The 27,650-nt window shown below is 33.8% G+C and overlaps 2 protein-coding genes and 3 pseudogenes across 5 annotated transcripts in view; 3 read left to right on the forward strand and 2 right to left on the reverse strand.

Moving 5' to 3' along the window:
- LOC125835191 (probable serine/threonine-protein kinase SIS8) overlaps positions 1-8,167 on the forward strand; it is a 28,865-nt gene extending 20,698 nt beyond the window's left edge. For all 3 annotated transcript variants that reach the window (XM_049514315.1, XM_049514316.1, XM_049514318.1), the window contains 6 exons: positions 2,505-2,628; positions 2,750-2,769; positions 2,989-3,145; positions 7,294-7,582; positions 7,693-7,765; positions 7,978-8,167. In XM_049514315.1, the coding sequence (XP_049370272.1) occupies positions 2,505-2,628; positions 2,750-2,769; positions 2,989-3,145; positions 7,294-7,582; positions 7,693-7,765; positions 7,978-8,063 (749 nt within the window). In that variant the 3' untranslated portion in view covers positions 8,064-8,167. The remainder of the gene's footprint in view (positions 1-2,504; positions 2,629-2,749; positions 2,770-2,988; positions 3,146-7,293; positions 7,583-7,692; positions 7,766-7,977) is intronic.
- Positions 8,168-8,875: 708 nt separating this feature from the next.
- Positions 8,876-12,273, reverse strand: LOC125835231 (uncharacterized). Of its 2 annotated transcripts, none has more exons than XM_049514359.1 (6): positions 12,153-12,273; positions 12,005-12,071; positions 11,792-11,899; positions 11,611-11,709; positions 10,678-10,803; positions 8,876-9,452 (listed from the first exon to the last, which is right to left on the reverse strand). In XM_049514359.1, the coding sequence occupies exons 1-6, from the start codon at positions 12,180-12,182 to the stop codon at positions 9,307-9,309; spliced, it is 576 nt and encodes a 191-aa protein (XP_049370316.1). In that variant the 5' UTR covers positions 12,183-12,273; the 3' UTR covers positions 8,876-9,306. The 2 variants fall into 2 exon arrangements, with proteins under 2 accessions (XP_049370316.1, XP_049370317.1); XM_049514360.1 differs by lacking the exon at positions 8,876-9,452 and adding an exon at positions 10,480-10,585 and having other exon boundaries at positions 12,153-12,261.
- A 1,563-nt stretch (positions 12,274-13,836) lies between these two features.
- Positions 13,837-15,599, forward strand: LOC125835279 (uncharacterized; annotated as a pseudogene).
- A 79-nt stretch (positions 15,600-15,678) lies between these two features.
- LOC125835281 (uncharacterized) lies at positions 15,679-16,723 on the forward strand (annotated as a pseudogene).
- A 1,031-nt stretch (positions 16,724-17,754) lies between these two features.
- On the reverse strand, positions 17,755-25,942 carry LOC125835282 (uncharacterized; annotated as a pseudogene).
- Between the last annotated feature and the right edge of the window lie 1,708 nt (positions 25,943-27,650).

The following is a 27,650-nucleotide window of genomic DNA, read 5'->3' on the forward strand; positions in this document are numbered from 1 at the left end:
TGGTCTCTGGTACAGTATTTAGCTCTGAGAAAAGCTTCCCACAGTGATGGTTGAGTCCTGAATCTCCACCTTCTGTTCATAATAATGCATGTGTCGTTGATATTTTCCATTCTCTTAACTCCAATCCCTCTTTCATCTTTAGGATGACATAATTCATCCAAGAACTCCAATGATGGTTCTTTTTCTTTCCAACTGAACCACATAGGTGGAGTTAGTAAGGGATATTAGCGCAAAATTATGGATAATGACTAGCGGCCATGCTTTATCTGTACTGGGATACATTCCTTCATAGATTCTTAGAATTGAATAAAGAAAGAGAGAGAGAGAGAGAGATACATACAGTATAATTTGGCAGAGGGCAGAGACAGAAATCAATGATTGACTGGGTGCATTGTATTTCCTTCTCGGTAAGATTACTTAAAGCTTCATTCCTAGAATTTAGAGCTCCATAGATCTATGTTGATAGTTGTGATAGGTTTTTTTTTGCCTTCCTGGGAGCTGATAATCTCTTTGTAATGATTGCATTTTCTTGATGCTTTTTCTTAATGATATCCTTCTTATTTGATAAAAAAAGAAATTACTTAAAACTTTTACAAAAATCACAACTTTCGTGGGTATAAAATTCTCATAGAGCTAATTGAATAAGCAACATAGTGTCTTTCCAATTGGATCTGTTGAGCATGTATTGGCTCTGAGTTTGCAAGTGACAAAAGTCCATGTCAAGATGATTTTCATATCCTCCAAGTCCTTGACAGTTGACTGGTTCAAAGAACAAGATTGGTCACAAAGTTCCGTACATAGAAATTCATTAGATAACTTCATAGTTTCTTTGCTTTGATGCTTTTCTTCTTTCTCATACTTATTCAGAACTTTTAGTTCTGTCAAGAGGTAAACTCATCTGGGGTGTATATTCAAATGGTGTGACGCATGAGGCAGGCATGAAATTGATACTTGATTCACAAATTGTCGCCAAGAGAGAGATTAAGTATTTGGGGTCCCTGATCCAAGGAAATGGGGAGATCGATGATGATGTTACACATCGTATAGGTGCGGCATGGATGAAGTGAAGGCTTGTAGTGTAGGCTTGCATCCAGTGTCTTGTGTGACAAGAGAGTACCACCAAAACTTCAAGGTAATTTCTATAGAGTGGTGATTAGATTGGCTTTGTTGTATGGGGCGGAGTGTTGGCCAGTCAAAAACTCTCAAATTCAAAAGAATGAAAGATGCAAGTGGCGGAAATGAGGATGTTGAAATGGATGTGTGGGTACTAGGACCGATAGGATTAAAAATGAGGATATCCGGGACAAAGTGAGGGTGGCCTCCGTGGTGGACAAGTTGAGGTTAGGGAGTGAAAAGGAGACGTGCAGATGCCCCGGTGAGGAGGTGTGAGAGGTTGGATATAGTGGGGTCGAGGAGAGGCAGAGGTAGGCCGAAGAATTATTGGGAGGAGGTGATTAGACATGATATGACACATCTTTATCTTATTAAGAACATGACCTTGGATAGGGGGTAGGTAGGTCGCGGATAAGGGTAGAAGGTAGTAGGTAAGACTTGTCCTATTACTAGCCTTTTCATGTTTTTGGTTTGGTGGTAGTATAGTGCACCGTGTCGGTTGTAGTATTAATGTAGTCTTTAGCTTTTGGTATTTGATATCATTTGTGGTTTACTGTGTCTAAGTGATCACACTTGGTTGTTACGGTTCCTTGCATATATGCGCCGTACTGCTTTGCTATTAGTTTTCATGTTTCTCCCTACTATCTTTTTTCATTTTCTTGCTGCTGTGATTTGCTTGAGCCGATGGTCTTTAAGAAATAGTTTCTCTATCTCAGAGAGATAGTGGTAAGGACTGCGTACACCCTTCTCAGACTCCACTTTGTGGGATTTTACTGGGTATGATGTTGTTGTTGTTGAAGAGGTAAACTCATCATGCATTCTCAATTCTTTATTTATGAATATTATTTGGTAGAAGCGGGCATATAAGTCCATTAACTAAGTATGAGTTTCTAGTTTTTCTATCTTTCATTAGTTCTGTTCTACAACGGTGGAGATGGAAACGTCATCAATTTTTAATCAGTCCTGGAGATCATTAACTGGTGTTCATATAATTGTTAATCATTCTATAATTCTCCAATTATATAACTAACCCATCATCATGCAGTCCCAATGTTGATAGCTAGAGGTAACTCAGCAATTGATGGACACCTAATCCGTAATCCACCTAGATTATTTTGTTCGTTGCGTACTCATAGAAAGATGGTTAAGTAAAAGATCTCAAAACTTGAAAAATTCATCAAGGCATACCATTGGTCATTTAGGGTCACAAACAGACTTGGGTATCATCTGACTAATCATGCCTATTTCCAAACTGAGGTTGATTCCCAATTGGACACTCACAGATATCCCTTTGGTAATTTTACTTTGAACTATGTGACGGATTATGTATGTTAATTTTCTGTTGAGCTCATATCAAATAAATCTTGCTGACTGATTGTTATGATTTCAAGGTTTTTTTGGAGAAGTCTTTCGCGGTATTTGGAATGGAACAGAGGTTGCAGTTAAAGTTTTCCTAGAACAAGAATTGACTGAAGAGAACATTGAAGATTTTGCCAATGAAATATCCATCCTGAGGTAAGCTAGTACTAAACAAATCATTTCGTCTTTTTTACCTCAGGAACATCCTATAAAGTGAACCAAATCAGATATACTTATTTAGCTAGCTTAACCTTGTATCTCTTTTCCCTTTATGCAGCCGCATTCGCCACCCAAATGGTAATTTTTCTGCTCTTCCCTGAATCCATGTTTGTGATGGCATACTGCTTGTACCCACTTCATTGAATATGCAATTAAAAGTTGTAGAAGGCACTTGATCCTTGAGATTCTATGGGAAATATGAAATACATTTCAGTTTTATGTTACCAAATTCAAATAATACACTTTTGGTGGAGGAACAGTTCTGTAGTTGTTTGCCAAACACATTTTTCCTTTCAGTTATCTTGTTCCTCGGTGCTTGCACAACTCCACCTCGTTTGTCCGTGGTTACTGAATTCATGGAGATGGGATCCCTATATCATTTGATTCATGTAAGTGGACAGAAGAATAACCTCAGCTGGCAAAGGAGATTGAAAATGATTTGTGATATATGCAGGTATTTCCAACATAAACTCTGTACTCAGATTCTAATTCATAGTTCTTCGTTTCCAACTAATTTTTTTTATTTCAACTACCTTTTCAATAATTTTGTTTTGGGGTGCTCGCAAAATCTTGGCATAAAGCCTAGAAATGTTATACATTGTGTCTGATAAAGGCTACTGTCCATACGACTGGATAGGTGCCATTGCACTTCAAAATTCCATCAACTTTCTTCAGTCGGACACACTTTGGAAATTTATGTGACTCTTCGAAAAGTTGTAAATGAGTCCTGCTAAGATCCTTAGACAAAATAAAATAAAAATTAGAAGTCACTTTGGAGCTAAATATTGTTCTTAGAATTAGTAAAATTGACAATTGTGTTAGGTTGGGGAACTTATGCACCTAATTTTGTTGCTCATGGGGGGAGTTTAGTAGCCTTGTATGTCGATTACGTAAGTCACCCTTGGTCTGAAACAGTCTTTGCACGCTTGGTTTGGGAAGTTCAAAGGGTCTAGGATATCCAGTCCCATGTCCTCGAGCATTGGGCAACGAGAGATTTGTCAGAAATAGCAACGTTAAGCAATTACAAGCGAAGACGCTTACTAAATGCTTGAAAGGTAGGTGGAGGATTGACAACACAATAGTGAAGAGTTAAATGCCTCATCTTCGAACATGTGAAAACTGAAGAAGGCAATATGAACTTTTTGCCCTTTGGAAGTTCAAGCACGAGTTGCTCGATCCCATTCCGTGACAGGAAAAATATCAAGTTGTCAATCTAAGAGAAATATTTTGGATTCAGAATATTGGAAATTCTACACTCATTAATTGGTCCTTGACGAAGTGAAAACAGATGAAGGAGAATCACACCAAGCTTAGCTCTAACTTTACGGGTTGATATATCTTCCCTTAGTATCTGATCAAGCGTTAGTTTTGGAACTTTTGCCCACTCATACCGCCATTTCCTTGACAAAATACTTGTCCTACCAGCATCTCGTAGAGGCAAACACATTAGAATGACATCAATTACATCGTTAGGAAGATTGCTGATTATATCACTAGTTCTTCTGCATGGCGCTTTCATCATATTGTGAGTTGAGATTTTTAGAGAAAAATTTGATAGTATAAATTGATCTAGATTCTTCTATCGGTTCCAAATATGACGGAAGCGCCATGCAGAAGAACTTGTGATATAATTAGCAACCTTCCTGACTATGTCATTGATGTCATTCTAATGTGTTTGCCTTTATGAGATGTTGTTAGGACGAGTATTTTATCAAGGAAATGGCGGTATAAGTGGTCAAAATTTCCAAAACTAACGCTTGATCAGACACTATGAGAAGATATATCAACCCGTAAAGTTAGAGCTAAGCTTGGTGTGATTCTCTTTCATCTATTTTCACTTCTTCAAGGACCAATTAATGAGTGTAGAATTTCCAATATTCCGGATCCAAAACATTTCTCTTAGATTGACAGCTTGATATGTTTCCTATCATGGAATGGGCTCAAGCAACTCGTGCTTGAACTTCTAAAGGGCGAAAAGTACAAATTTTCTTCTTCAGTTTTCCATGTTCGAAGATGAGGCATTTAACTCTTCACTATTGTGTTGTGAATCCTCCACCTACCTTTCAAGCATTTAGTAAGCTTGTAATTGCTTAATGTTGCTATTTCTGACAAATCTCTTGAGAATTTGATCTCTCGGTTCCAATGCTTGAGGACAGAGTTGGATATCGCAGACCTTTTGAACTTCCCAAACCAAGTGTGCAAAAGCTATTTCAGACCATAGAGTGACTTACGTAATCAACATACAAGGCTACTAAACAACCCCAAGAAACAAAATTAGGTGGTTGCTCAGGGCTAGTCTTGTATGTCGTTTACGTAAGTCAATCTATGGTCTGGAACAGTCTTTGCATGCTTGGGTTGGGAAGTTCAACACTGTAATTTTATCAGTGTGTTTTATTGGCATTATGCATCAAATTGAGTATTTCATGAGAAGCACATTGAGATTGTTTGACATTATGCATCAAATCTAGTATTTCATGAGAAGACTAAGCACATTGAGATTGATAGTCAATTTTGTGAAGTCGAGTGATCAACTTGCAAATATCTCACCAAGCTATTCATCTGTCCTCATATTAATTATATGGAGCAACCACCTAATTTTGTTGCTCAGAGGGGGAGTTTAGTAGCCTTGTATGTTGATTACGTAAGTCACTCTATGGTCTGAAATAGTCTTTACACGCTTGGTTTGGGAAGTTCAAAGGGTCTGTGATATCCAGGTCCATGTCCTCGAGCATTTGGCAACGATAGATTAAATTCTCAAGACATTTGTCAGAAATAGCAACATTAAACAATTGCAAGCGAAGAAGCTTACTAAATGCTTGAAAGGTGGGTGGAGGATTGACAACACAATAGTGAAAAGTTAAATGTCTCATCTTCGAACATGTGAAAACTGAAGAAGGCAATATGAACTTTTCGCCCTTTGGAAGTTCAAGCACGAGTTGCTTGAGCCCATTCCGTGACAGGAATAATATCAAGTTGTCAATCTAAGAAAAATATTTTGGATTCAGAATATTGGAAATTCTATGCTCATTAATTGGTCCTTGACGAAGTGAAAACAGATGAAGGAGAATCACACCAAGCTTAGCTCTAACTTTACGGGTTGATATACTTCCCATAGTGTTTGATTTTGCCCTCTTATATCACCATTTCCTTGACAAAATACTCGTCCTACCAACATCTCGTAGAGGAAAACGCATTAGAATGACATCAATTACATCATCAGGAAGATTGTTGATTATATCACAAGTTCTTCTGCATAGCACTTTCATCATATTGTGAGATGAGATTTTTAGAGAAAAAATTGATAGTATAAATTGATCTAGATTCTTCTATCGGTTCCAAATATGATGGAAGCGCCATGCAGAAGAACTTGTGATATAATTAGCAACCTTCCTGACGATGTAATTAATGTCATTTTAATGTGTTTGCCTCTCCGAGATGATGTTAGGATGATTATTTTGTCAAGGAAATGGTGGTATAAGTGGGCAAAATTTCCAAAACTAACGCTTGATCAGACACTATGGGAAGATATATCAACCGGTAAAGTTAGAGCTAAGCTTGGTGTGATTCTCCTTCATCTGTTTTCACTTCTTCAAGGACCAATTAATGAGTGTAGAATTTCTAATATTCCGGATCCAAAACATTTCTCTTAGATTGACAACTTGATATGTTTCCTGTCATGGAATGGGCTCATGCTTGAACTTCCAAAGGGTGAAAAGTACAAATTGCCTTCTTTAGTTTTCACATGTTTGAAGATGAGGCATTTAACTCTTCACTATTGTGTTGTCAATCCTCCACCTACCTTTCAAGCATTTAGTAAATTTCTTCGCTTGCAATTGCTTAACGTTGCTATTTCTGACAAATATCTTGAGAATTTGATCTCTCGTTGCCCAATGCTTGAGGACATGGACCTGGATATCGCAGGCCCTTTGAACTTCCCAAACCAAGTGTGCAAAGACTGTTTCAGACCATAGCGTGACTTACGTAATCGACATACAAGATTACTAAACACTCCCGAGCAACAAAATTAGGTGGTTTAGTATCCTTGTATGTCGATTACATAAGTCACTGCACACTTGGTTTGGGAAGTTCAACACTGTAATTTTATTATTGGCATTATGCATCAAATTGAGTATTTCATGATAGAAGCACATTGAGATTGATTGACATTATGCATCAAATCTGGTATTTCATGAGAAGACTAAGTACATTGAGATTGACTGTCAATTTTGTGAAGTCGAGTGATCAACTTGCAGATATCTCACCAAGCTCCTCATCTTTCCTCGTAGTAATTATATTTGTAACAAGCTAGATACATATGTATGCACTAGCTTGAGGGGAGTGTTAGAATAGCAATGGGTATATGCAATCCTACTTAGAATAGGAATAGTATATAGTGTCCTACTTAGAAAAGGATTGTATTGTAGAGTCCTAGTTGGAAAAGGTGTCTATAAACAGGGTCTCTCTGTAATATTGTAGAGACAACAATTCAATAATATTCTTTTTCAATATTTCTCACAATTTTGTGCTATAGCCTATAGTTCTGCTAAATCTGCTCTCTGCTTTGAATGTATCTTTAACATCTGCTTCTCTGTGATTATTTAGGGGGCTGATGTGTATACATAGGATGAAAATTGTGCATCGTGATCTGAAGAGTGGAAACTGCCTCGTAAATAAACACTCCAAAGTCAAGATCTGTGATTTTGGGCTGTCCCGATCATTGACTCCATCGCCTGTGCAAGATTTTTCGTCAGCAGGTACACCAGAATGGATGGCCCCAGAGCTTATCCGTAACGAACCTTTCACTGAAAAATGTGATATTTTTAGTCTTGGGGTCATTATATGGGAACTGTACACACTCAAAAGACCATGGGAAGGTGTTCCACCTATCCAGGTAATTTCTACATAACCTTTCTTGTCAGCTCCACTGAAAAAACAGAAGAGAAGTACACTTCCTTTCATCTTCAAGTGCAATCTTCATATAATGGAAATTCACAAATTCAGGTTGTATATGCTGTTGCTAATGATGGAAAACGGCTAGAAATTCCTGAAGGTCCTCTAGGAAAGCTAATTGCAGGTCATTTTCATTAGAATATCTTACTCTACATTGTGGACGCGTTGTTGTATTTCATGGAATTTTTCTTATATACACTGATAGTGTAAAGTAGTTTTTGTTCCCATAATTTAACAGGTTACCTGATTCTTTTGCATTAGTAGTGTATAATATGTACAAACTCTATCATAGTGTGATCTACTCATTATATATATATTTTTCGTTTTGTGTTGTAGATTGCTGGGCAGAACCAGATGAACGGCCTAGTTGTGAGGAAATTTTGTCACGGCTAGGAGAATGTAGTAGGTCTTCTGCTAATTGATTAGAGCGAGGATTAATTCTTCTATGAAAATTGTATATATTCCAGTCTTTAAACATCAATTTCCTTAAATTTTGAAGTCTATAAAAAATAATGTTACTTCTAAACTCCTTAGTTCTGGTTGTTATTCCCTTTTTCATTATGCCACAATCTTTTCTGCGGATTTGCCGTGTTACTTTGTTGAAAAGGATTGTTTAGAGGATCAGTTATTACAAATAGAAATACTCACAATGTCAATTAATTGAAACTTGAAGTCCTGGGTCTTCTTTTAATGGTGTAAACATTTTCACCTCTCCTCAACACAAACCAAATGTTGGTATGTATAGTTTAGTGCAGATTAGATGCGACTTCTAAAGCCTCAAGCAAACAATCCCTTAATGCCTAGTTGAAACGGAAGGTACGTCGGAAAATCTAGAGGATTGACGTTCTCCAAACCATCAAATTTTCAGAGAAGAGTTAAATTGCCATCGAAGTCTTTCTCAAGAAAAATATATCTCGGAGAAGAATGGGTAGGAGGAGGTGTAAGGTCGAGGAACACCATACAATATCCAATGTATATATGTTATCAGTTTTGCCAATAGGAACATTTCATTATAAGGAAGTTGGCATGAGGTTCTTCAAACTAGCTACAAATACATATTTAGTATTAACACTTGCTTCAAATATTGTCACTAATACTTCAATGTAGAAACTATGGACTGGACTGCTTGTTGATTTATATTTAAGAAAGAATTAAGATGATACTATCATTAATTGCCTCAGAATATTTAGCAATTGCAAAATTAACGAAATCAGACTATGTTTGAATAGGAGCCTCTTTACATATAGGATGTATGAAGAAACAAAGCCAACAAGCGTCCTTTTGCTTTCATTCATAATCTGGCTCCCAAAACATAATTAGGGAAGCCAAAAGTATTACCCCTGACAATACAAATTGTAGGACACTGCATAATGGAAACTTTGCATTGGGAATACGGATTATTTTTCCATTCTGATGCCCCTGGAAGAAGTTACACCATTATAGCTAAACTCACTCGTTAGCAATGTTTAAGATCCCATTAAACAAGGAAGCTTTCACTAAACATAATCATGGCTTTCTAGTGGACTTGTAACAGCCATGCACATATTCTCTCAACTTTTTTCAGAAAAAAAGCGCTAGTCAGCAATCTAATAAAACATCTACCTAAAGACGTTATGGCCAACTTCTAAGAAAGTGACAGGAATCTCAGACCAGATAATAGTAGTCTCAAGACCTTATATCATACGATAAATCTTGAAATCTACTCAGCAAATTTGACTTGTAGTTCCCAACTTCAGCATCCTCACCAGACTCTAGGGTGGATTTGATGATTGATATGGTTCCAGCTTGATGTAAGACCACAGCAGCCGCATCTGCAGTATAAGAATGAGCACTAAACACTACATCCATTCAAGCAGATATTCAAGCACAGATAACAAGTGCCTCAGCAAGGTATTCTAGTAACATCTGACACAAATAGAATATGTCAAGCTAACCTGCAGGCTAGAAAACATCAGCCCTAGGCCCTAGCAACATTTAGGGCCCGTTTGGACATGATTTCAAATACTATCGCCAAATGCCTACTATCATCAGCCAATTGGTCTTAATCTTCCGATTAGTTTCATCAGCCAAAATAGGATAAGGTAGCAAGAGCTATACAAAATAAAATAAGACGTCTTCATACATCCAAAGTTAAAACATCAAGAAAAACTGACTCAAGTTGTACAGCATTCTTTTGCCTCAAGTAACAAGTAACAAGCACAAGCACCAGAGAATTTCTTGTTTAAGCTGAGAACACTGGCGCCAAGGTTGACTGGGCTTCGACTAGAAAACCATGCAATTAAAGTGACTTTTTTTTTTTGGCTCAGGAAAAAAAAGAAAAAAAGACTAGAAATATTTATCACTATGCATCACAGCAATATTTTTTTTGAGGAGAGATGCATCACAACAAAATACAGGATAGTCACAGATGTACCTAATCCTAGTAGTATCCAAGGTTTGTCTGAAAAATTAGTTCCTAATTTGTCTATCCTAAAAGTTTCACTGATAAAGGAGGACCTGTCAAGTACACAAAATTACAGAAGACTTCTTGTCCAATTTCTTTTTGTCTATTTACATTGTGCTTCAACAGTTTGGCGGTATAATTAAAGGCATTTTAGGGAGAAACCTTTCCAAGGAAACATCAAGCATAAAATTAATTTATAGCACAGAAGCATGTATCGTTGTGGAAATGCCCAGAGATTGTTCAATAACAGAACTCTTGGGTCTAGCCAATAGTAGAAGAATTACCAAGAGGGTCAACCAGTAAGCAGACTCTTCTCTGTAACATATCTTAACAAGGTGAAGTAGGGTAACATTCTCTATCAGCTAAATGGTTTTTGTCTATTAAAATTTTGTGGCTAGATTCAGGAAGTTTGATATAACAAGGTAGTCATCCACGCATATTCATCACTCATTGTGTAGTAAAATGCATCCACAGAGTAGTGATTCAGGGGCAAAAAATGACCTGCAGGCCTCAGACGGAGGGAGGAGATTGGATTTGCAGAATCAAGGGGAAATCCTCATGGATTTAATTTGCAGATAAATTTGAGTCCTGACCTGATTTGGATATTGCAAAAAGAGCCTTCAAGGCTTCCTTCCTCGTGCGATCATCTCTGGCAGACTCTAACATGTTCAACAGATGTTGAGCCCCACCAATCTCAACTATTTTCATCCTTCTTTCATCTAGGAAGCAAAAATGCATAGGGTAAAAGATTCACGGATAAGAATCTAAAAGTCTCATGATTACTTCAAAGAGCTGTCATGTTTTGACTACAAACTTCAAAATATTGCACTTTGAGCAAAAACTGTCAACTGTGTCGCTAATCTGTTACAAGATATCATATGGAAATTAAGCAGTGTGCATCCCCCTTAACTTGTATAATGTTTTAGATATTTAAAGACCAGAAAAATGCTATTTAAGAAATACAGCTACCTTGTTATAGTACTGAGAAAAGGAACAACAATCAAATAGAGGTTGACTATGATACTAAAATCTAAGGTACTGGAGTGGTCTCATCTTATATTGGGACATTTTCCTTATTTTGTACAACTAATCAGTAGGGAGTTCCATTAGCTTTAAGTTTCAAAGGAAGGTTATACAGTAAATAAATCATGAAGAATGGGGAATGCGTCCAGATGCAAGAGACTCAGCTCCATATAGTTATCTAGCGTGTAAATTATTATAATATAACAGACGATGCAGAGGAGGTAAGAGGTTAATGTTATCAGTTAAATTCGAATGAGCTCCTAACAACACAAAAGGGTGATCAACCTAGGTTCAATGAATTCATAACTCACAGAATTGTCACTACACTGAAAACAAAAAGTAACAGCTCCTTACTGCTCTTAAATCAAAGACATATCTGCACACATTACTAATAACATCAAAGTCATGATATTGTGCACCAAATGGCAACATATAGTTGAACCCATTAAAGAATACATGTATACATCATTTCTCAATTTTCAAGTACTGTGACCCAAACTTACCATCTATAGCAAAACGAGCTAATCTGGACGCACCCATTCTTTTAAATAAGGGATCCTTGACTTGTAGAAGTGAAACAGACTGCTGCATCAGATTGTCTCCTATTTAAATTATGCCGACCACAAATCAGGAATCGAATATGATGCTATCAATTCAAGTATAACCATAGAAATGAGACCTTACCCATGTATGGGAAAATTTGATACCCAATAACTGTAGCAGTCCCAGCAAAAATTAATTTTAAAAGCCACCCTACTTTTCTTTCAGCTTCTTGTTCTATTGACTGTTCATCTAGAAAATCACACAAAAATCAAACAAAACAAAAACACTAATAACAGCTAGAGAAACACTAAAGAAGTAACAAGATTCCGAATTTAGGTTAGATATAATCGTTACCTCTCCCAAAGCTGGAAGTAGAAAAACGTTGGGGTTGTGAATTTATAGGCGTTCTCCTCCATAAATACTGCATAAACATTATTTCACAAATCCATCAGCAAATGAAAACAGATGAAAAATGAAAATTGATGATGATGATGATCATTACAGGGCTGAATCTCGCTGCTATTGTACGCATTCTGCAGCAGAAGAATTGTGGAATCTTAACGAAATTGGGAACTCAGAACAGCACGTTCGGAGGCCAACGACGGACTAATTATGGGCCTTTTGTAATATGGACTAATTGGGCTATTGGTAGTCGGATTTGCACAAAAATAGCCACTTTTGACTCTTTTTAAGTTCGATAAAAATACCTTTTAAGTTGTACAAAGTCACAAGCTCAACTGAAGTGTCATGATATCAAGTTTAACTTAAGATATCTTGTTGGATAACTCACAAACTTTATCGCATTAGTATGACTTCGTGCCTGTTCAGTTTTTGGTAGAAATATGGTCATGTCTAGTGATTGGGAGATATGGCCTATTGCGGTGGAGTTAGAATTTTCAATTTTGTTTGAAGTTAACAAAGAGTCATGTTGTTAATGTCAAAATTGATGATGCTATTGTCGAGTATAATGTATCTATTTTTCATTAACATTATATATATTTTTTAAATAATTGGATCCCTATTAGAATTCCAAAGATGAGTATTTCGAGTAGGAATATGATCAAGTCTAGTGTTAAGAGAGATGCCTCTTGTGCGGAACTATGATTTTCAGGTTTGCTTGTGGATATAGTCTGACAAAGGCTCACATTTTGTATGTCAAAAACAAACAATGTTGTTGTTGAGTACAATGTCTTTGTCCTCCATTAACGAAATCGTGCAATTTTAATAACCTTTAACAAAATCCCTAATTTTTTAGTACAAGTTTTGTTTGAATGAGTGACCTCGAAATTTCTGACGTTGTATTCCCAAGAAAAAGAAAACTAATTTTAACCCTTTGTTAAAGGTTACCACAAAGAGAAATTCAATAGATAAACCAAAGAAGCATGGATAGGGGCAAAACCTGACCTACCCATTACAATACTAGGAGTGAGGGGCACATACTTATACTTTCTAACATAATTATCAAAATAAAAGGAAAAAAAAACAAGGAGGCTTTCGTCTAATGATAAACTTAAAAAAAAATTAGAATTCTTAGAACTAGAAGCAACCAAACAAAAATCGGATATGAAAACCTTTCTATACTCAAATTCTAATGTTGAGCTTGTCAACTACATCATTTTAGATGGTGGTTGATCAAACCTATCAACAAAGTTCACCAACTCCTTATCCAGAGTCTTCCATCTAATAATTTTAGCCTAACTCTTTCGTTTTGGCTTTTCGTGACAATGTAGTCTATTGTTCAAAATTGAGGAGGGGTAAGGATTTGTATTTTAAAAGCAAAGTTGCAAGATCATAATTTTTAGTAAAAATTAAAGGAATCCCATAGTGTAGGATATAAATTACATCCTATCCCAACTAATTTACATTTTACAAAAAATTCCTTAAAAAGGTAGGCGAATGATACATAGCTACCGTTCTGATACATTGTCACTGATACACGCTAAATAACTTAATGTCGCGCTAAAAAAGAAAAAAAAACCTAATAATTAATTCTGTTAATTTAATTAGCTTAATTTACGCCTAGCTGATCTTAAACATTCTTTATCTTAATAGGTAATCTACTCAGACATTACAAAATTTCAAATTTCAAAATTATATCTTCTACATTGAAGAACAATTTGTGAACATCCATCGATTTAGAAAAAGCTAGAAATACGAATAAAATTCTGAATTTTTGTTGATACAAGATGAATATATCAATTTTATTGAGGCATTCAGGAATTTGGGTCAGCGAAGTGAAATATGAAAGTTACAAAAGTGACGGAATCGTTGTTGGACAATCAATTTCGTTTTTGAATCTCAAAGCAACAATTTCACCCGAGTTGGATATCAATGTATCAAGGAAAAACATTGAAATTAGTTACATCGTAGAAGGTAACTCGTCTCTGATGAAAATTAAGAACGATATGGGTGTTAAACTTTATTTAGAAGTGAAAAAAAGTGAGACAGGATTTGCAATGTATCCATTATGCATTGACACAAATAAAAAGATTGGCGGTGATGTACATAACTTTGATGGAACATGCGGAGAAATTACGTGTGTGGAAGGCACACCACAGGATACATAAGCTTTTGCGGTGGTTGAATCAAGAATTCTTGATTCGTATTATATTCCAGAATTGGAAGTTACAAATTACATAATTGGTTCAAATAGTATAGGGGTGAAGACAAGTCAGTTATATAAGGATAAAGCAACACCCTTAGATGTGATGGCAAAATATAAGATAGAGAACAACTTCAACTGCAAAGTAAAGAGATCTGATAGATAAAGGTATGCGAGTATTTGATTTATTTTGTGAAGAACTGTGTTTGGATTCTTTAGATCTATAAATGGTGATACCATTATTTTGTTTAATTAGAAAGTCATTGATTTTGATTTTTTGTTTAGTTCGTTGAATATGATTTGTGGTAGATTGATAATGATACATTATTTGTTGATACATTAAGTTAATATTGTTGATACGTTCAGATTAGACTGTTTAAACATTAAAGAATTTAATCGCAAAAATCATGTAGCCGATACATTCCGTCATTTTGTGATACATGATTCATTATTTATCTATTTATTTAATCTGATAAAAACTAATTGTGTTGGTCGTTAATATTATTGATACATTGAGTTAATATTGTTGATACGTTAAGATAATACTGTTGAAACAGTAAATAATCATGTAGCTGATACATTTCAAAAAATTGTGATACGTGGATAAATTATTATTTTCTGAATCTGATACAAAAAATACATCATTTTTTGGTTACTTTGAACTTTAGTGTTTTATATATTATAACATGTAACTGCTATAATGTTATATGTATTAATATGATGAAAAAAATTGTACAATTATGTGTTGGTATGCTTTTCGGATGAATGTGGTTGGACTATGAAGGCTTCCTGCGAAAAAAATCTGATGTTTTCAAAGTTAGATATTTCAATAGTGAACATATGTGTCCAATGCGGGATAGGGTACTAACCAAAGTCCAAGCAACAGTCAGGTTTGTAAGTGGTATGACTGCTCCCAAATTGGTCAACCATAAAAGAATTCATACTCCGAAAGATATAATTGCTGATATTAGAAAATTCTATGGGGTTCAAATATCTTACCAGCAGGCATGGCGTGCTAAAGAACGTGCACTAGAAATGATAAGGGGTAAACCATCGGCTGGATATAGACAGATGCCGAGATACATATACATGCTAAATACTGTGTATCCAAATTCTTATGTAAGGATGCAGAATACTGAGGAAGATGAATTTATGTATCTGCTCGTAGCCTTAAGACCATTGATTAAGGGGTTCGATTACTGCAGACCAATAATTGTTGTCGATGATGCACATATGGGCGGAGCTTACAAAGGGACATTTGTATCAGCAAGCACACTTGATGGGGCAAGTATGTATTTTTTTTATAGTTGTGATGTGTTTGTAAATGTTATGTATCGAATGAAATAATATGTGTTGCTCTGTAATTAGGTTGCATATTTTCATTGGCATATGGTGTTGTGGACACTGAAAATGACTGTTCGTGGACATGGAATTCGAACAATTCAAAAATGCATTTTGCGAGCGCAAAGAAATGTGTGTTGTATCAGATAGGAATGAGAGTATTATGAAGAGTGTAAGGATTGTGTTTCCAAATATACCTCATTATGCATGCATATGACATCTTTGGAAGAATGTCTGTGGAAATTTTAAAAGGAGCAGAAACACCCTAAGTGATCTATTTTACTCTATGGCTAAGGCATACAGAAAGGAAGACTTTGATAAATTGATGACTAAGGTTGATAAAATTGATCACAGGGTTAAGGAGTACCTTGAGGATGCAAGGTATGAGAAGTGGTCGAGAGTTCATTCAACAGTAAATAGAGGTAGAATGATGACTTCGAACATTGCGGAATGTATCAATGGTTGTCTTGTTGAAGCACAACAATTGTCTATATTAGAATTCTTGGAAGAAGTTAGAATTCTATTTGATTCTTGGCATTGCAAAAACAGAGAAATAGCCTCTTATACAAATGACACATTGGGGAGAAGATTTGAGGAGGTATTGATTATAAACGCGTCTAAAAGTTCAAAGATGGAGGTATGTGTCATAATACATTATTTTATATTCTATGTATATAATTCGGTGTATCATTCTGTTGTTTAAACATGATTTCTTTGAAATAATTTTATAGGTGACTTTTTTAATGTACACAGGTTGTTCCATCATCTGAATTTATTTTCTCGATTTATGAAGCTGGAAGAAGATACATTGTTTGTCTTGAGCAGAAAGTATGTTCTTGTGGAAGATTTCAACTAGATGAGATACCTTGCGCACATGCAATCATTGTTTTAAAGGAAAAGAATGTTAAAGATATGCATTTATATTGCTCTTATTACTACAAGTCTGATGTATTAGGAAAACATATGAGATTCCAATAGTTCCAATGCCAGATAAGGAAGATTGGTCAGCTCCTGAAGATGTTGTAACTGAAATTGTGTATCCACCTAGATACAGACGATTAGCTGGACGACCAAGGAAAAGAAAAAAAAAGAATGCAGATGAAAAGATTCTTCAATCGGGAAACCTTTAACATATTCTTCTTTTTTCTCTCTATTTGTGACCATTCCCACTTCAAAGTCAAGGATTAGGAAGATTCTCCTAATTTTTTATGTTATGGCCTCCTACAAAACTAGAAACGAATTAGCTTAGCTCTCGAAACTACCGGCGAAGGAGAAAGTTATCCGCAATTCATTGATGAACAATGTGGACAAGAAGGTCACAACAGAAGAACTTGTACTTTCTTTCCAAAAGAAAAGTGAAATCATCATAATGTTTATATGACATTAATGTTTTTGTTGAACAATTTTTCACGTAACAGTTATCAATGTTATTAATCAGTATTGCTGTTCAAAAATAATTAAACTGTATTGTTTACATTTGTTATTAATAAGTATTGTTGTTCAAAAAAATAGTTTGTGTATCAATATTAATTCTGATAAATAAATTTTAAGGTGCAATTATAATTATAAATAAAATGTTGGTTAACGTATAAGCTAATGTATCATATGCATTAAATAATAAATAATTTCAGTAATGTATCATATACATCAAATTATATAACGTTTGTTGTATCATATATATTAATTGGTTACTGTATCATTTACATTAAACCATACACAACATATATGTTAGCAATAAGCTATTAAACGTGTATCATATACTATATATATTATGATACATACATTAAACAATTAAGTTTGTAAACAGTTTATTTAACACAATAGTTATGAATCGTGTATCATATACTATATTATGTTGCACGTATAATATTAATTATAAATAATGAATCATATACGTTAAAGTTTCAAAAATCTATTGGTTAGTAATATGTTATTATATCTGATTACTTATAAGATACATAATAACGATGAAAACATGTATCAGCTACAATATATGTTATATACTACACTTTTTCTTTATGTAATGCAATGATGTGTCTGAAATTTAGTTTTTTATAAGCAAAGTATGTTGGTCCATACAGTATCAAAACAGACTAAAACATGAGTGAAATTGTCAAAAGGATAAAAAAAAAAACATTGTTTATACATAGATATTTAATTACTACACTATGTGAACCAAATCTTCTTCTGGTGGTTGTGTGACTACACTATTAGGTTTTGGTGGATCATTATTCTGACTAACGTATGCACCCTTAGCCTTCTCGCTGCCAAAACTCCACAACAATGCTCTATATCTTTTGCGTAGGTATTCAGGAAGAAAATCAATTAATGATGTTTCGATTTGGTCGCTCAGATACTCCGCAAATGTAGCAACATATAACCCACAGTCTCTACAAAAATGCAGAATATCAGTTATGAATTTAAATCAAACATGATTCAGAAACAATAAAAGCACAATACTTACAGGCTATTTGTTGCATAATGTCTTGGGCAAATTCAACCATGAAAGTAACTTGTGCCTCCAAAAGTGAACCAAAATTGTTGTCCTTGTACGCATCACAATCAACAAAGTTTTTTCGCTCAATTTTTTCAAAGAATCCACTGTCCATGCGGTAAGAAGGAAGCATTTTAGACAACATTTTTATTTCGTGCGGAGTTGCTTTTTTCCTTGAGCCTAATGAAGAGTCATACACCCTTATCACCCTGTTTTTCAGTTCAACAACAGCCAACACCCAATGAAATTGTCCACCGTAATTAACCGAAATGCAAACATCGTCTACAAGATGTCATGGTAAAGCAACTGGGATTTCAAAACCTTTGATGATGTTAGTGATTGACCTCTCATATACAGATACAGCTGAAGCGCGATCAATGTGTTCTTGGGTACTAATAAGATCATCATCATTAGCCAGGTAATACCTTTCATAGGTATTTTTGATGTGTGAGATGAACAAGAGTTGGATGTTGTGTATCTGTATTGATTCATGATGCGGAGTTTTGATTTTTTACGGAGGTAGTAAAAAACAACATTGATGTGCTATAAAAAACATGATAAACGAAATTAGAAACTTGTAAAAAAGGTCTATGATAGAATTGATATATTAAATGATAATCTAAACAAATACTAATTTGATACTTTATTTGAGTGTATCCAAAATAATTTTTTGTATCATGTTATTCTATATCTATGTATCTGATACATGCTTAAATTGTTTCATTAAGAACTTTACCTGATCAGTCCAACATTTGTTTGGCTGTGACATGGCATAGAACCAGTTCTTGTTAATTGGAAATGCAACAACAAAATCCATCATCTCAAATTCAAACGAAGAGGCTTTTGATCTGTATTTATCCTCCGATGGTTTTCTGTGATAATATTTGTATTATCAATTGGTTACATCAAAATAAGTTAATCCAAACATTTACAAAATATATGTATAAAACTTACTTATTGGCATGATTTTTGAGAAGCCCCTTGGTTAACCACTGTATATACTCATCAATTAGTTTAGACGAAGATTGATATGTAATCCCACATCCTTCAAATGGAAAATATAGACGAACATCGTCATTCAATTTATGTTTTTCCTTCTCACTTGACCCAAAAAAAGTCACGTATGGAGATTGAATAATTCTTGAAGGCATCCTGTTTCTAGGCGCAGGAGTCTTTGAATGACTTCTAACAACAATCTCGGTGGTTGGAATATCAGTGGGTAATTGACTATCATACAACAAATCATGACTGCCAGTTAAATTCTGTGGATTGTAAACACACAATGGTTTAGCAGGAATAGGAACTTTTCCTAGATCAGATACAAGTGCATCTATTGCTGCTTGAGTTGAGGGCGATATTGTTGTTGATGTGGAAGAATTCTGTATAATAAGATATTATATTTTTTTAGTATCATTGCATATAATGAATATTAGTGTCATGATGCATAATTGATAAATTTATCGATGTATCAACTGTTATTTTAAAAGGCATAAAATGACAGATGTTGTGTTGAACTGTGTCAGCACCATCTTCATCCATGTTTACTTTATTTAAATCTTGTAGGGCATGATGTGCTTCATCATCCTGAATATAAGCATGTTGTATGTATCAGTTATCCATTATAATAATTATGTATTATATATATATATAAATAAGAGGATAATGTATCAAAGAAAATTGTAATGTTTAAAGTTTTGATCATACCGATACCTTCTTAGGATTATTTGCTTCAGTATCAACATGAGTACTTTCATATGTAGGTTGGAGCTCTGAAACACGCTTCATTTGTTGTTGGTTACTGATAGTATGATCAATCTATATTTGAATTTTTAATAATAAAAAGAAGTGTTAACATAATTGTTACTGATACATTATTTAACATAAGTGAGGAATACAAAGTTGAAATATATAACTGATTAATGAGATAGAAGATTCGGTGAATCACCTTAACTATATATATGATATATATGTGTTGATACATGTGATTATGATTCTTAATACATACTTAATGTATGGGGTATAAAGACAATTACAAACAATGTATCAGATACATACCTCTGCATTGACATTAACTTGATGTCCACCCTCATTAACAGATACACCAACCTCAAAATCAGCTACACCAACTGCATCAGCAAGATCAGTCCATTTATGTGAAGATGGTTGTTTATTGCTTGATTAAGGATCGACTTTGTTATTTTTCTTGTGTCGAGATAGCATCAACTGCGAGTGATTTTCTTTTATCAAGATTACAAGTTCCTCAAATTTCTTGTCAACCTATCAAAAAATTATTTTAAAAAATAACTACAATTAGAGTCAATATAAAGAAAAGATAATAAAATCGAAATAATTACTTACGTAATTCTTCAAATGATCTTTCAGTTCTTCAATATCTGAAATTACATAGTTGACTTTTTGAGCATCTGCAGAATCGTGTACATTAGCAGCCGGTGTCGGAGGACCATCTAGAATAGAAAATGGTTGATTTAATGACTCATTGGACTGATCTAGCTGACTGGGTTCTGACACCTTTGTTTTAGGTGTATCCACTTTCTTTCTTCCTTTTGGTGGTGGTGGAGATGATGTATCAGACACTCTAGATAATCTCCTCAACAACTGTTCGGGAGGTCTTGTGGAGAAATCATCGAAATCAGCAATGTCATTCGGTTGAACTATCTTGGGATTGACAGATGTTGTGGTGGGTGAAGAAAGAGGATCATGTTCATCTTCAGGTAAATCAAAAGCTGCAAGTTCCTCCGGTGTTGGCACAATGTTTGAACATGCATTCTGGAAAAATATATTTTTTTTAATATTAAGAGATAAAGTTATGTATCCTAACACAGAAAAAAATGATTTTAAAAAGACAAACTTGCAGCCTTACAACTATATACTTAATTGTGTATGAAATGTAATATAAAATGGGATTAAATGTTACCTCTTGAAAAATACTAGTCATAAGCATTTCAAACTTTGGCTTTAAAGCCACAACCCTCCAATTGCAAATTCTAGGGATGACATTCCGTTCTTTGACAACAATTTCAGGATTTAATTGGGATGCAAATTCATATGTCCATATGTTAAGTGCATACGACATATATTCCATATAACCGATACAACTGTTTGCTAAGATTGAAATCCTGTCGGAGTGAATCCATGAGCTTTGTGAATGCAATCTGTCCCCAAGGATATACTTGATATCTACCATCTTCAACCATTAAGAATTCGTTAACAGATATTGAAGAATCACCAGTTTGAGCCAAAATGAATGTATAGAGAAAGTACAGGATAGCCATCTGGAGTGCATCCTGATTATTCTCCCAGTTGCCCATCAGAAATCGTTGGACTAGATGATTCTTGCTTACACTTTTAACTGCACCAGGAAAATATTTTTGGAATAGCCTACAGGGAGTTGATTCTGGGTATTCAAAGTCTTTGGTATTGCCTTTACATTTAAGACCAGTTATTATTGCAAATTCTTTGATACTAAATTTCAAGATACCCCCATTTGCATGCCTAATATGCAACACATTTGAGTTGCCTTGTTCCAATTCTAACAACAACAAACATTTACTAATTTGACCCTAAAAATTACATTTAGGAATGTTTAAATAGGGTCCAAAAATTGTAGCTCTAAACAGTTCAATTACCTCATCCCCTATAGACTTCTGGAACTCCTCCAAAAAAATTGTGTTAAAAGGGACACCAAACCTTATGGCATGTGTTGGTACCTTTTTTATAACATATTTGATTGACTGCAAAATGAAAAAGAAAATTATACTAAATAAAAACATCAAATCACACTACACAACAAGTAATGATACATAATAAAAACAAATTGATACATAGAAAAATACATGCTACCAGACTTTAACAGAATCGTATTATAAAACTTGATACATTATACAGAAGGATGCCCTGTATGATATATTATTAATGATACCTTTTTTATAACATATTTGATTGACTGCAAAATGACCAGATACTATTTATAATGATATCTTATGATACATAAATAAAAACACCAAATCACACTACACAACAAGTAATGATACATAATAAAAACAATTGATACATAGAAAAATACATGTTACCAGACTTCAACAGAGTCGTATTATAAAACTTGATACACTATACAGAAGGATGCCCTGTCTGATACATCAATGACTTTTTTGTTAAATTTGACAAATCTCTTTTTCATAATGGGATTTGTCATGTATCATTTTTTTTCGATACACATATAAAACAAGGGTTTTATAAGTTTCGACTAAATCTCAAATCAGTATGTATCAAACTAAGATAGCGTTTTTGAATGTATCGTGATTTAACCCAATAAACAATATAACACATCCAATTAATGTATCAGTCAATTTCAGTCTAAAATATCAAACGCAATACAAATCACAAACAAGTTTAATAAAGATTAAAAACACATACTCTAGGCAATGCAAGTCTGGAAATAGTGGGTGCTGCTTTTCTTTTCCTTTTTTGGGGGGGTTTTTGCAATCTTTGGTTTAGACGATTTTGGCACATCTTTGGTCGACTGATTAATCAAGTTTAATGAGTCATGCAAACTTTTTGATCTAATTTCTGCCCAATTTTCATCATCAGAGTCGTATATTGTTCGATTAGTATTAGAAAGATTTGATGTAGGATTAGGATCCATATGTATCAAGAAGAAAAAATCGAAACAAAATAAAAATTGAAGAAAGAAGATGAAAGCTACCGTGGCAGACTTTGGGAGAGAGGACGGAGTTTGAAAAGGGTTGGATTGAGAGAGAAATTTTTTGAAAATCAATTTGGGATAATGATCTGTAACTAAAAAAATATTGGAGTGAATTTAGGGAGAAAAAAAAGGAGTGACATAGGGAGTGGTGAAACGTGGGAGGTAAAAAATAATCATGTATCTGACATATTTGATATTTAAGTGAAATAAGGGATTTAAGTAATTTTTTAAAAAAGTAGGGAAAAATAGATAATAAGGAACTTAAAGTTGTGTATTTAAGTTATTTTTCCTAATTTTCACTGTTTCTTAAACGTATATTTCACATATCTATGTGGAGGTTATATACAGTTTTAAACAACTTATATACTATTGTGTATACACCTACTTTGCAAGATAATTGGAAGGAAATCAATTGACTCCCAAGTCAAATTACTTAATCCTATAAGAAACTACTACTTGTGAATATTATCATCTTTAGCTTACTAATAGAATAATAATCAGTTGTCGTTTTAATAAGTTGTTATGGATGACCTCAATTTGATGAACACATGTACGTGCATCTAATTGTGTTATTTTGTTTCAATATGGTAGTAATACACATAGTTCAATGTGCAATTAAAGTCGAGGAGCACGAGAAAGATATATTGTTTTGTTGCAAAAATAGGGTTCTTATTAATTCTCATGAAAAATATATCAATAAAATATTTATACCCATGTCCAATTTTCACTACTCATTAAAAAATAAGTGTTCCCTTGAACTGACTGAAAACTTTTTTTATTTTTTTTAGGACTCGAGCCTAAGAGATCTTAAGAGAACTTTTTTTGTCCCACTTGGAACCCTAACCCTCCATGGTGATATCCATATCATTAACAATGTTTTAGCTTGTTTATTTCTTCATATATTAAATCTTCTTAATAAAAATTTTGATCCCACCACTAATATTTCATGCATTGGATTCGGACGGCTGACCGCTCTACCATTGAGCTACTGAGGAACAACAGGAGATTCAATCTCTACAATCCTATTCCTTCTTCTTGTTGTTGGATATCTCGTTTGTACACATCTTATCTTTGTAACCTGCCCCCTCTAGTAAGTTACCGAGATAGTTCGAAAAGGTAAAATCTATCTATGATTGAGTTGCGAAAACTTGTAGATAGGTATCCTACATCTTAATCGAATTCTTTTAACTTTTAAGTTATTAATTCCGAGTAATTATATGTGGTTATCTTTTAGATAATATGACAATGTAAAAAAAAATTACGTTATTAAGGGGTTAATGTCTGGTTGTGAGATGGAATATGTTAAGATATTTCATGGAATTATTTTATCTCACTTTCTAAATGAAACAACTTTTATTATTATTCTATCTTTATACTAAAATGGTGGAGTAAAATAATCTTTAAATTAACTATTACCCATTATATATCAATACAGAATATAATAGTTCTTTGAGATATTTCGAGATTATTATCATTATATCCCACCATCTAAACTACCCCTAGTGTATATAAAAGTTAAATTCAAGCAAAGCTTTTGGGTGATCCCCACTAATGCATTAGTTGAATTAAAAAGGTAGTTTGAGTGTAAAATTCTCAAATATATTCTCCTTAATCTTTCACCCATTAAATAAAGAGATGTTGATAGGTACAATACAGATATATGGATCAGTCATCTTCATCAACAGCATCTAGAGTTGTTGAAGTACCAATTTATTCTGATTATCAATTAGTATATATGTTTTTTCACATGGTATATCTATTTTTTTCTGGTTTTTAGTAAAGACATTATTTCAGCAAATGACTTTTAGTTTGATAGGTCTTGAGAGAAAATGTTCCTAAAAGTAATAAAAAGTTCAACTATCAAAGCTTGTTTACTTGTGTCACGTCTTCTATGCATAAAGTTGTACTACATTAAGAGCTGTTCAATTACTATACCCCAAGAATCATTTTTATTACACCATATTTAACTGATTGCAGGTTGTTATTCTATTTTCTAAATTATTATATTAGAGTTGAAATAGAAATGTTCCTATCATTGTGTGTAGACTTGATTTTATAGTACAACATTATTTATATTATCGGTGCGCAGAAAAATTCTTTCATTTATATATCTCATAGTTCTAAGATGAGGGAGTCTCGAAATTCAAGAATGTGACTTAGTGGTTAATGAAAGTGAGTTAAGAATTATGAGATAGTATGTTTAAATCTCAATAGAAGCAAAAGTACCTATTAGATAATTTAATTTTCTCATTTGTTCAAATTTTGTTGGTAGGACGTAGCAAGTATAATCCCGATTCAAAATGCTAGGTAGGTATATATAGTCATGGGCTTGAATAATAGGAAATTGCATTATGGTCAATATACAAAACAATCTTCTAATAAGATGGATCCAAACCTCTGATATTCTTGATTGTGTATATTATATTATATGATATATAATAATAATAATAATAATAATAATAAAAAGGATGAAGAAATTAAAAGAGAGAGAAAATCCAACAGAAACAAATAGAATTTTGTGTGAGAGAGAGATGGAAGAGAAGTTGCAGACCAAGTATATGGAAAGTGAGAAGTTGATAAATATGTCAGAAGGGTAATAAAATTCCCTTTTTGTTACTTGTTCAAAGAAGATGATTGGCAAATTAGAATTATGGTAGAAAAGAGTTCCTATCCACACTAGTGTCCAATTATTGAAAGCTATCAGACAACCCATGATCCATCTCAAACTCAAATTCCCTTTTTTTATTACTCCTAAATCACCTTTAATAATAGAGTACGTACTATAAGTTCAACACTATTTTTATAAAATATTTTACACTATCAGGTTATATAAAAGTTAACGATACATAAATTGATTGATATGTTATAATAAGTAAAATTATACTGATAGCGTAAAATTTATTTCTAACAATAGGTTAGTATTAATCACTAAATCAATTAAAAATCACAAATCTAAGGACTAAGTCCTAGATATCAAGAGGATTGATACATGCCTTAAAGTAAGATACCCCCTTCTCTAACCCCCCCCCCCCCCCGCCCCTCCTCCCTAGACCCACATATGGACCCTTTTCTCCATCCTCTCACATGCTGTCCACTAACATCCATATCTGAACCATTTAATGACTGGGCCATAACTTTGATGGGACAACCAAAATTAACCAAGCAATAACTCAAATTGATTTATAAGGTATATATAAGCTATCTATAGTTTTAAAGTACCTTTTCATATGTGTTTTTTACCTTGTTGCTCTAAGCAAAGCTTCATTTTTTGGCCCCCTAAGTAAATCAATGTCATGGTCCATTATTATATGACAATGTTTTGCACATCAAATCAATCATGTTACAACTTTTTTTCACTTTGGATATATAGATCAGATTGAACCACTTTCTTTTGTGTCATGATGTTGGATTTGAATATACTATAACTACTATTGAAAAACATAGAGTACAATTGGATTTGGAATCATAAATTCTTCAAATTTTAAAAAGGGATGAAATCTTGAAAGTCCAACTAGATTTTAGATAATTAGGATATATAGTGTGTATATCTTTTCTCTTAATTGACTATTGATATTGGGTAATGATGGAAAAAATGCACATTGGTTTTGTGGCTAGAAGTTCATGTTTCTAGGGTAAATAGGACAAGCAACTTCACATTAGTCAAAGCACTACATATATATATCCTAAAAACATAAATCAACTATATACTTGAGATGAGTAAAAAGAGTCTATAAACACTTCACTTTCCCATGAAAACCACAAACCCACATGATTTGCTTGGGAATATTGAAAAATCACAAAAAAAAAACTCCAATCAAAAGAAGATCTCTTTGTATGTCCCATATCTCCTTATTGATTATTTTTCCACCCACTCCAACAAAATGCAAAAAAAGAAAAACAATTTCCTTTTCACTCTTAATTAAATCTAATGAGCTAGGGACCAAATGAAACCTTCTCCATATTCAAGAAACACTATTCTTCTATCACAAGTATTTCTCTTTGGCCCTTTCATGAATAAAGGCCCTACACTAATTAGCCTCTCCACCTACTCTAAACCAGGAGAATTCAACCAAATGTCGATAGACAGGTGTCGAATTCTGATTCAGACACGTGGTCATAGAGCAAATGTAGTTGGCCCCACCAGTGCTGACACGTCAATTCCAATCATGTACAAACATGGGGTCATCCAAGTTTCATGCATAGGTAAGGCAGCCAACTCCCATTATTAATTGAACTCAGCAAATTAAGGGCTATTGGAGAATGGAATTGAATGGCAAAGGGCCCTGAATGATGGATACAAAAGGCAAAGTACAAAATGAGGTGCAATTATTCATGCCATTCATTTCCAACCCCCCAAACAAGTGAATTTAATTATAAAAAAAATGCAAAAGACCAAAGAAAAAACAGAGTTGAGCCAAGAATTGAAGTATATAGATTTGTGATTTTAGTCCTTTTAAGTTATTGGATTTAAAAATTAATATTAGTACATATTCAATAGATTTCTTAAGACAAATACAAAGTTTAGATTCAGAGGCATATATATGTAGTAGAGTATTGATATAGAGTTTATCTGAACCCAATACTTTTGACGCAGGGTATAAATTTATGTGTAAACATATTCCACTTAAATATTAAAACAATACAATATGTATGAACCCATAACTTTAGAAATACAATAGGTTCAATTCTAATTAAGAACCATAAAGATTGAACCTATAAATCTTAAATTCTAAATCCACCTCTATTTAAATGAAAGTTATTATTAGTTGAACTTGTAACTTATATTTTAGCTCCACCCCGAAAGAAAAAGTATCCACAAAAAGAGAAGGGGGGAAAAGGT

This window comes from Solanum verrucosum, unplaced genomic scaffold, assembly GCF_900185275.1.
Source record: "Solanum verrucosum unplaced genomic scaffold, falcon-dt-bn FXZP01001278.1, whole genome shotgun sequence".
NCBI classification, from domain to species: domain Eukaryota; kingdom Viridiplantae; phylum Streptophyta; class Magnoliopsida; order Solanales; family Solanaceae; genus Solanum; species Solanum verrucosum.

Coding starts and splice junctions, on each gene's coding strand:
- LOC125835231 (XM_049514359.1), bottom strand. CDS start 12,182: ATGCGTACAATAGCAGCGAGATTCAGCCCT. Junction 11,710..11,791: donor TCAAATTTTCCCATACATGG/GTAAGGTCTCAT, acceptor TAATTTAAATAG/GAGACAATCTGATGCAGCAG. Junction 10,804..11,610: donor AGCTCGTTTTGCTATAGATG/GTAAGTTTGGGT, acceptor TTTGCTTCCTAG/ATGAAAGAAGGATGAAAATA.